Source organism: Camelina sativa, chromosome 12 (assembly GCF_030686135.1).
Source record: "Camelina sativa cultivar CO46 ecotype springtype chromosome 12, ASM3068613v1".
Lineage (NCBI taxonomy): Eukaryota > Viridiplantae > Streptophyta > Magnoliopsida > Brassicales > Brassicaceae > Camelina > Camelina sativa.
This window is the reverse complement of record NC_141891.1, coordinates 9,522,715-9,532,906: the sequence shown is the minus strand read 5'-3', so window position 1 is coordinate 9,532,906 and position 10,192 is coordinate 9,522,715. Positions and strand designations below refer to the sequence as shown.

Here is a 10,192-nt window from a genome sequence, read left to right as displayed (position 1 = left end):
TTTCGTGAGAGAACCTTGTTCTGCATTGATAAAACCACTTGAGAAGGAGACCATCTTTGTCTCTGAACTTTTACCCTAGCCAAATGAGTTCAATGACATTGCTTAGCTTGATTCACGGTTCTCGGTTAATGAATGTTGAAGGAAATAATTGATAGGATTGCATGTGTAGATTAAAGATCATAATCGTTTCAACAAAGTTTTTAAATAAAACCCCTTCACCATGCATCATAGAACTAAAAACAAGGACCTTGATTCTAACTACTCTATTCAGCATGTTTTAGGTTCTAAGACCCCATCTTCACACCTCTCTTCCATACGTTGTTTTGATCGTTTGCTTGACGGCAAGCAAAGACTAAGTTTGGGGGAGTTGATATGTCTATATTTTGTCTCTCCCTAGCATATATTTATCATGCATTTAGCTAGGATAACTCATTGTTTTGCTTCATTTTCTAGTCCTTTCTATACACTTTGCATGTCTAGGTAGTTCTTGCATCATCCTTGCATACATTGTGTATTTTGGAGTATTTCAGGTATCTAGGAGACGTCGGGAACGCATCGCTCGACGCATCCGCTGCACAACACTCCCGGAACCGTCTCTCGAGCCAATCTCACAACACTCCCGGAACCGTCTCTCGAGCCAATCTCACAACACTCCCGGAACCATATCTCGAGCCAATCTCACAATACTCTCAGAAACGTCAACCAAGCCATCTCCAAGAAGCGTCAACCGAGCCCTCCTCATGAAGTGTCAACCGAGCCATCCGTTCGAGCCGTTCCACTCGAGTGGGATTTAGCTTTCGACGTCTTCATCAAAGTTGTAGGGAATTGAGTTATCTTTCCGACGCCGTTTACTTTAAGCCAATCGGAGGTGTGGTTCAAGAGTTATCATCGTTTTATTGGATACGTATACACCACGCTCGAGCCACTCTCACTCGCCATGCATCCCAGCGGTCCGACTGAGCCACTCTCACTCGCCAAGCATCCCAGCGGTCCGACCGAGCCACTCTTATTTTTATCTACCTAATAATGCTTGTTTCAATGTTTATGTGTTTGCATCCTTGATGATGATTTTCAGATCTGAGTAGTGTAGTAGTTCTTGAGGATGGGATAGATTAGGTGGAGGATCTTAGGATGTAGAGTGTTTAAGCTTTGATTTGTATGATTACCTTCTGGACTAGAGTTAGAAATACTTGTTTCTCTCTGATCAATTAGAACTAGGTTTTAGACATTTCCGCACCCAAAAGGTGTTCGATGAAATGTCTGACCAACTAGTGTCAGAGACTCACGTTCCTAGCCTAAGAGATTAGTTGTCTTGGATGTTTGTTGACGTGAATGAACTTGTTTTTCATGCCATGCTTGATCACATTTCTCTATCGAGAGCTAGGTTTGGAAGTGGTCTAGTTTGAGTAGCTTCTGTCAAGAGATTGGATTAGCTAAGAAGTGATTTTCATTGTTTAGGGATGGTTTCCTTTTGGCATGGTAAACGCTCTATAGACTAGGATACTCCACCGACATCAGTTACTCCCATCCTTAAGACCTCTTTCTTTCTGATTTTTACTACATTCCTGAGAAAGTTTCGTTTCTTGTTTTTTTTTAGTTCATGCTTAGACTCGTTTATATTTTTATTCATTTTCACTTCTTGTCATGTATTCTCGTTTCTAGTTCTGTGACTCATTTCCGTTTTGTATTGTCATCATTCTAGGACTGTTAGACAAACACTCTCTTTGAATTGGCTTGACTTGTGATTTCTTGATTGCATCTTAATTGTTAGTAAAGTTTCCCAACTGGATTGACACCTTAAGTACTACAACTGCATAAGGTTAATTGAACCTGCTAGGACATACAAAAATCCTAGTATCACCAAGCAGACTAGAGAAGTGTTTCCTGACAGTTTTAATAAAGCCGACGATTGTTTTTCTTTAATACATTGCGATGTTTGGGATCCCTATCGAGTTTCTTCTTCTTGTTGAGCTGTTTATTTTTTGACTATTGTTGATGACTATTCTCCTGCGGTCTGGACTTATCTTTTGCTCGCTAAGTTTGAAGTTCGTAATGTCTTAACCAACTTTATCACATATGATGAAAAACAGTTTGGCAAGTCCGTGAAGACAGTTCGTAGTGACAATGGAACAGAGTTTACTTGTCTCTCCTCTTATTTTCTTCAATGTGGAATCATTCATCAAACCTCTTGTGTGGGGACTCCACAGCAAAATGGTCGTGTTGAGAGAAAACATCAACATATCTTGAATGTCTCACGGGCTTTACTGTTTCAGGCTAGCTTGCCTATCCGCTTTTGGGGAGAAGTCGTTCTTACAACTGCTTATGTTATTAATCGAACTCCATCATTTGTTTACAATGGTTTGTCTCCGTTGAGATTCTTCATGGTTGTAAACCATCTTATGACTTGTTGCGCGTCTTTGGTTCTGCTTGTTACACACATTCTCTGCCGAGAGACAAGGATAAATTTGCTCCTTGTAGTCGGCTTTGTGTATTCGTCGGTTATCCCTTTGGTCAGAAAGGGTGGAAGGTGTTTGATGTTGAGTAGAACAAAATTTTTGTGTCACGAGATGTTATTTTTCGTGAGGATGTGTTCCCTTTCGCAAATCGAGAAAAATTTTCTCCCTCCCCGCCGTCCTCTACACCTGTTGCAGTTGTCACTGATGATGACTGGGTGACGCCTTCTTCGGTCAGGGGGAGGTCAGACTTGGTCTTACCTGTTGGTCCCGTTGTATCTCCTCTGCCAAGTCTGATGCTTGTTCCGGAGGTTGGTGATTCTCCACCTTCACCTCCTTCCTCTGTTGCGACTGACACACCATCCTCTGTTCCGGATTCCTCTCTGGTTTCACCTTCACCTGCTCCTGTGGACAAACATGTCCTGGATATTTCTTCCTCTGCAGTTGCGGACTCATTAGTACCTCTTTCTCTGGTCTGTCGTTCCGCTGATCCTGTTCCCTCTACTGAGGCGGAGTCTTTGTCACTTGTTGTTGTGACTCCGGTTGTTCCTCCTCCTCTATGTCAACGAAAACGTCAAGCTCCTGGTTGGCTTCGTGACTATGTTACATATAATGCTGTCTCCGCTCCAGAAACCCATCACGCTCTCCCTGACTCCACATCCCAAGCCTCGTCATTGGTTCAAGGTAACTCACTCTACCCTTTGACAAATTACATCTCTCATGATTCTTTTTCTCCAGGGCACCATGTTTTCTTAGCTGCGATTACTGCTCATGTTGAGCCACAACACTTTAAGGAGGCAATACGGCTCAAAGTTTGGAATGATGCTATGCGCGAAGAGGTTGATGCTCTTGACGTTACAAGAACAATTGAAATTTGTGATTTACCGCCTAATAAGATTGCTATTGGTATTCAATGGGTCTACAAGACTAAGTATAATGTTGATGGTTCCATTGAGCGTTATAAGGCTCGTCTTGTAGCACTTGGTAATAATCAAAAGGAGGGTGTTGATTTTAATGAGATTTTTGCTCTAGTGGTGAAAATGACTACTGTACGTTCTGTTCTTCGTCTTGTTGCTGCTAAGAACTGGGAGGTTTTTCAAATGGATGTCAATAATGCTTTTATGCATGGTGATTTGGATGAGGAGGTTTATATGCAACTTCCTCCTGGGTTTCATGCTTCTCATCCAGGCAAAGTTTGCCGTCTCCGGAAGCCTATCTATGGTCTTAAAGAAGCTCCTCGCTGTTGGTTTAAGAAGTTGTCTGACTCTTTGCTCCGTTTTGGTTTTGTTCAGTCCTATGAGGATTACTCTTTGTTTGCTTATACTAAAGCGGGTATTGATCTCCGTGTCTTAGTCTATGTTGATGATCTGATTATTTGTGGCAACGATGGTTACATGATTCAAAAGTTTAATGATTACTTGTCTCGATGTTTTTCTATGAAAGATTTTGGAAAACTTAAATACTTTCTTGGACTCGAAGTCAGGAGAGGTCCCGAAGGCATTTTTCTTTCTCAGCGCAAGTATGCACTAGACATTATTTCGGATTGTGGTCTTCTTGGTGCTCAGCCTGCTCTTACGCCTCTTGAGCAGAATCACAAACTTGCGAAAGATGCAAGCCCTCTTTTATTTGATCCTAAGCCCTATCGTCGACTTGTAGGTCGCTTGATCTATCTCACTCATACGCATCCTGAGCTTAGTTATTCCGTTCATATCTTGTCTCAGTTTATGAAGACTCCTCGTGAAGCTCATGGACGGCAGCTCTTCGTGTGGTTTGTTTTTCAAAGGAACTCCTGGTCAAGGAATATTTCTTTCTTTGGATCCGGATCTAACTTTGAGTGTCTACTGTGATTCGGACTATGCAAGTTGTCCTTTGACACGACGTTCCCTTACCGCGTTTGTTGTTCTTCTTGGTGGTTCTCCGGTTTCTTGGCGAACTAAGAAACAAAATACGGTCTCTCACTCGTCCGCTGAGGCCGAGTATAGATCTATGTCTGCTGCTTTACGAGAGATTCAATGGTTGCAGCGTTTGTTAAGAGAATTGGGTATTGATCAGTCGGAGCCTACTCGTTTATTCTGTGACAGCAAAGCTGCTATTCATATTGCTGATAATCCATTGTTCCATGAATGTACTAAACACATTGAAAAAGATTGTCATGCGGTTCAGGATGCGGTCCGTGATGGAATCATTTCTTCAAATTGCAGATATTTTAACAAAGGCACTTGGTCGAGAACAGTTTGATTACTTATGGTCTTAGTTAAGTGTGCAAAATCTCCACACTCCAACTTGAGGGAGAATAGTGGGGTTATAGGTTGGGCTTTGTGTTATGGGCTTGTGTCGTAATTTTTACGTCAATCACGGTGTATGTTAACATAGAAACCATAACGATGATTGTGCATATATATCGTTGTAATATTTGTGAATAAAGCAAGTCAGTTCAATACCTAATTCTACATGTTGTTGCTTGAGAAAATTGTCGTATTTAGAGTTAGACAACATTTGTTGTCAGAAAAAGTTTTAAGCAGAAGGCAAAAGAAGATTAAAGAGATGCAGGAAGACATGTTTCCACTTGCTTCAACTCTATATGTGTTTCAAACTATGAAACAGAGGATGTTTTGGTGCGACGTAACATATTAATTATCAAACTATCAACTTTGATTATGGATCAAATTTCATTAACTATTATTAGGTCAATGATTCAAATATCATCTGTTGGGAGCCATTCAAAACTTTTTGTACATAGCATTTCCCCTTTTTCATTTGCAACTAAACGTAGAAATCAAGAAATACAAGCATTTAAATTCCCTAAGTTTAATATTCTCCCGTGTTTTATTTTTAGATGTGTTTGACTACTGACATCTTCACGTTTGATTTTTCCTTCTTCTTGCTGAACTATTTTTTATATATTTTATTTGTTAAGGAACCATATTCTGTATTTTTATATTAAAATATTTTTAAGTTGACAATTTATTTTTAAAAATATAAAAATATCACAATTTAAGTTTTTTATCAAAACTACCACACACTTCAACTTCTTTTCCAAAAATACTTAAAAAAAAAATGTTTTCCAAAAATACCACAAACACAAAAAAAAATAATTTTTTTTTCTTGTATAGAACTTTTTTTATGTTTGGATTAACAAATTTAGATTTAAGATATAGTTATTTTGAAGGTAGAATTTGAAAAACTCTCTCTTCTCTAGTTCGCCCTAGCCGTCATTGCCGAGTCGACAAAAGATCCACCACTCTCCGACGCCGGTGTAGCCTTGGCTCGCCGGCGTCAGACCATGCCGTCGTTTTACTGCTCCAGTTCTCTCCCGTCAAATCCAAGTTTATTTAGTTTCAGGTTTTTGTTCAAACCGCACTTCTGATTTCCTCTCCGGCGTTACTTCCGCCGTGTTTGGTCTTCCCCATCCACCTTAGCTGATCTCCGGTCTCCGGCGGCTGCCTTTGGTGATGTTGTTGTTGAAGCCTCCGCCTTGTCTCCGCTGGATCTGGTTGAGGTAGTTCTCTCGATTCTCCTCCCAACGGGTCTCGTCTCCTCCCTCCGCCTCTCTGCTCTGCGGCTTGCCTCAGGGTGTCCCATCACCTCCGCTCACCTCTTTGTTTTGTGGGTTTCCTGAATACTTCTTCAGTGTTGCCTTTTTGTTCTCGGTCCTCAGCCTGTGTCTGGGGCAGAGTCTTTCTTGGCTTGTGTTTTGAGAGTCACTCTCTCCCGGTCCTCCCGTTTCCTCTTCCCGGCAATACCTTCTCTCGCCCCTCTCCTCCGGGGTCAATTCTTTGACTTCTCGGACCCCCTTCATCTCAGCGTTTCCACTGGTTCTACCTCCTCCTCTATTGCTCGCCTGAAGAACCAGATCTCTTCTTCTGGTGCGATCCCCGCCGCTTTCTCTGCCAGCCGCTGCCATGTTGCAGAACCACTGGCGCTAGGTCAAAGGATGAGATCTTGGAGTGTGGTTTATTGGTGGGCCTGGTCCAATACTTCTTGGGCCTGCACTGCCAATCTCTTACTCTTAACGGGCCTAATGGTTTTAGGGCCCATCCAAAGATTCGTTCTGGTCTGCTCCAATCCTCTCGGCTGCAGCTGCTTCTTCATACTCCCGAGCGTTGGATACTTCTCCAGCTCCTCCCTGCCTGCATCGGATACTCCTCCGGTGGGTCCAGTCTGCGTTCAATCTAGAACCACCGTTATTGGTTCAGATTCAGTCCATGGAGGGCGTAGCTTGTTCACCGACTTTGTTTCCAGTGTCTCCCGAGTTTGTCTACAACCTGTAGCTACTTGTGCTGGCTCAAAATTTTTCTTAAAGGCACAATGTATGTTGACTACCCCTCTTCCAGTTGAGTATTTTGTGTTGAGTGCAAGTTCTCTCATGGGTTTGCTCATGTTAGATTGTTTCTACATTTCTCTTGGTCTCCTATCAAGCTTTGTTATGCTTGTGTCTCTATGTTTGATTCTTTGCTTGCTCCTTTGTTTCCAAGCTTGCTATTCGGGTATGTCCGAATATGCCCAATCCGTCTGTATCTTTCTAGTTTGAATGATGAATTTGGTGCACAAAAAAAAAAAAAAATATATATATATATATATATATATATATTTAAGATATAGTTTTTAGGGGTGAGGATTTAATGTTTAGTATTTAAGGATTTGTTTTTACTATAAAACTTTAATTCAAATTTGTGTTATTTTTGGAATAAAAATATATTTTTGGAATAAAAGTATATTTTTGTAGTTCTTTTGGAAAAGTACATTTTAGTGGTATTTTTGGAAAAAAACTAAAAATAGTATTTTTCGAAAAATAAATCATTTTAGTGTTATTTATGAGAATTCAAATATATAGCCACAAAACTTATAAGTGCTATACTTTGGTAGGATAAAAAAAAATCATCAATAGAGTTTTTTTTGCATAAACTATGAGTACATTTCACAATTCACATTGATCAAATTTTCTAGACCCATAAATACAAATAGGAAGATGTCATTTACAGAAGAGCTGATATTAGTGTTGTAACACATTACCGTTTGATGAAGTTTATATCTCAACTCATACACTTTACCGTTCCAATGGAACTAACGTCGAACTCTTTCCAATGTTGTTTCACTAGAGCAACATTGGCTAGACTCGAGGCCCTCTCGTAATTGGTTGCGTCTATTTGAAAAGAAGAATCCAGGTGGTTGAGGATCGGGTAAATCGATGGTATCGCTTGTGAGCATCAACAGGATTTCTGACAAGGTGGGACGATCTTTTGGATCTTTCTGAACACATAGGAGCGCGATGTGGATGCATCTTGTCACTTCTTCGTTCTGAAAATTGTCAGAAATGCTTGAATCTACGAGTTTCAATGGCGACTCACTTTTCCACAACCTCCAAGCCTGTCATGCAATTTAATCATCAATTCAGCACATACAAGTAAAACCACAGCTAGATAAAATCTTATTTTTAACTATTTGATCATTTTTCAGAGCACTTAGTTCTTCTCTCGTACTCACGTATGTGACGAAATTCTCAGTTGTAGTGTCTGACTGCTGGAAGAATCTGTTATTTTGACCACATATAATCTCAAGAACTAAGACTCCGAAACTATAGACATCAGATTTCATTGAGAATAGGCCTTGCATTACATATTCCGGGGGCATGTAACCGCTGCAAGAGTCAAACACAAACAACATTAAGTAGACCGTAAAAAACTAGATTATTCAAGCTTCACTACGTAGGCCATATAAAGGGTAGTAATAGTATGTTCGTACCGTGTCCCAACTATTTTGTTTGTATTAGCCCCACTTTGGTCCATCCCAAAAATTCTGGCCATTCCAAAATCAGCAATTTTCGGGTTCATATCGGCATCTAGGAGAATGTTGCTGGCCTTGAGATCACGGTGTATAATTGTGAGCCGTGAATCTTGATGAAGATATAGAATCCCTCGAGCGATTCCCTCGATAATGTTGTACCGTTTTCTCCAGTCTAATTTCTCATGGTTTGTAGGGTCTCATACTTACAAAAATAGCTATCAGCTAGCAAAATATCATGAATAGCATATGTTTATGCAAATTTCACATACCAAAGAGGAAGTAATCGAGGCTCTTGTTTGGGACAAACTCGTAAACAAGTATCTTTTGTTCTCCTTCAAGACAAAACCCAAAAAGCCGAACAAGATTCCTATGCTGGAGTTTTGCAACAACAAGAACCTCGTTCTTGAACTCTTCTTCACCCTGTGCTGATGCTTTGGATAGCCTCTTCACTGCAACTTCTATTCCATTAGGTAACGTACCCTACAAGTAAAGAGTTACTTTGATTCCGTAAAATCCAAGTTTTGTCAAAAACAAGTAATGGTTGGACCAAGTAGCTACAGAAATGACACCTTGAAAACTTCGCCGAATCCTCCTTGACCAAGCTTGTCACTAAATTTTTTGGTTGCAACTTTAATTGTTTTTAAATCGAACTGCAGGGAGTCTACAGTTGTAATACCAGCTGCATAAATAACAAAAAAAATCAAAGACACACCCTCTGATATCAGATCACCAAGCAAACAATCTATCATCAGCTGAGAGTGTTGTAATAAATGTTCCATAGAGTCTCTACACATGCTAAAAGCTAAGAGGCCAAATAAAAGCAAATGAACAATCACTCACATTGATCAAAATCGAAATCTTGATATGTTTTCTTTCTCCTCCAGCAAAGTCCAACATATCGTCGAGCAAGCAGTACGAAGATGACGATGATGAAGACTACTACAACAATCGGAACAAGAAACACCACAATAGCACCTTTGGATCTTTTGTCAGATTGCAGTGGAGGAGGAGGAGGAGAAGCCAACGTAATATTTTCAAATGCCTTAGAGAATTTTTTTAAATCCCAACGGAAAAAGCAACTAGCTCGTATAACAATGCAAACTTGCTCCTGACCACAGTCACCTACGTTTTGTCGCAGGCAACTCTCACAATCACGAGAGTGAGATGTAAGATCTGGTGTGCATTGCATTAATGCGTAGATATTTTGGGAAGGTGTCAAGGCTGCAACATCAGCTGTGTAATAGCTACTACTAGACGATGGTGTGCTTTTTGCATTGGAGGTTGTAATAATCATACGACCCATTAAACCTTCCCATATCGCCGTGAACTCTTTTTGATTATTTGAGTTGATATCTCCAGTGTTGTTAATAACCTTGCGCGGGTATAGCTCTGTAGATATGTCGTCGAAAAAAGTACCGGAGTAACGCACATGGCAAAGTATGGGCTCACCTAGCCATGTAAACGCGCCTTCCTGGTTACGACAACTCCGTAGCAAACCATCAGAAGCGGTCTTGATACAAACAGAACAGTCATCTGAAGTTGATCCTGGGATGCACATCCCTCTTGCGAAGACACGGTTTGGTTCTTTCCCGATGGAACCTGAGTAGAAGAAGCCGTCTCCAGTCGTGACGTTGGAAGGAAGATAAGAGAGTATTTGTCGGAGATTTGAGTCGTAAGTACTGTTGGGTGTAAAATTCCCATTGTTCATGCACTGTTGTTGTGCTGAAACTGAAGCAACACAGAGAACAAAACAGAGGATTGAAAACAAACTGCTCTGTTTCATCTTTTTCCTTTAGGGATTTTGTAGCGTTGTCTTTGTAATAATATATTAGATTCTCTTGGAACTCCCAAATGTTGAATATGCGGTCGTCAGTCAAATACATTTTGTGGTTCATATCGTGAAAGTGATGCTCCCATTAATTAAAGAAGATGGAGGGTTTGAGACGTTATTGTCT

General features: G+C 40.5%; 1 protein-coding gene across 2 annotated transcripts; it reads right to left on the bottom strand.

The window, feature by feature from the left end:
* Nucleotides 1-7,329: 7,329 nt before the first annotated feature.
* Nucleotides 7,330-10,192, bottom strand: LOC104731157 (cysteine-rich receptor-like protein kinase 11). Of its 2 annotated transcripts, none has more exons than XR_015575522.1 (6): nt 9,078-10,192; nt 8,807-8,916; nt 8,507-8,717; nt 8,196-8,439; nt 7,938-8,091; nt 7,330-7,820 (listed from the first exon to the last, which is right to left on the bottom strand). XR_015575522.1 is itself a non-coding variant. In XM_010450441.2 (6 exons), exons 1-6 carry the CDS (start codon nt 10,018-10,020, stop codon nt 7,518-7,520), a joined length of 1,959 nt encoding a protein of 652 aa, XP_010448743.2. In that variant the 5' UTR covers nt 10,021-10,125; the 3' UTR covers nt 7,330-7,517. The 2 variants fall into 2 exon arrangements, 1 of the variants encoding a protein (XP_010448743.2); XM_010450441.2 differs by having other exon boundaries at nt 8,196-8,433; nt 9,078-10,125.

Bases quoted from the DNA above. Each gene is read 5' to 3' on its own strand.
- LOC104731157 (XM_010450441.2), bottom strand. From the start codon at position 10,020: ATGAAACAGAGCAGTTTGTTTTCAATCCTCTGTTTTGTTCTCTGTGTT. The intron at 8,917-9,077 runs GTGAGTGATTGT...TTATTTATGCAG, and splicing joins AGATTTCGATTTTGATCAAT to CTGGTATTACAACTGTAGAC. The intron at 7,821-7,937 runs GTGAGTACGAGA...ATTGCATGACAG, and splicing joins CTGAGAATTTCGTCACATAC to GCTTGGAGGTTGTGGAAAAG.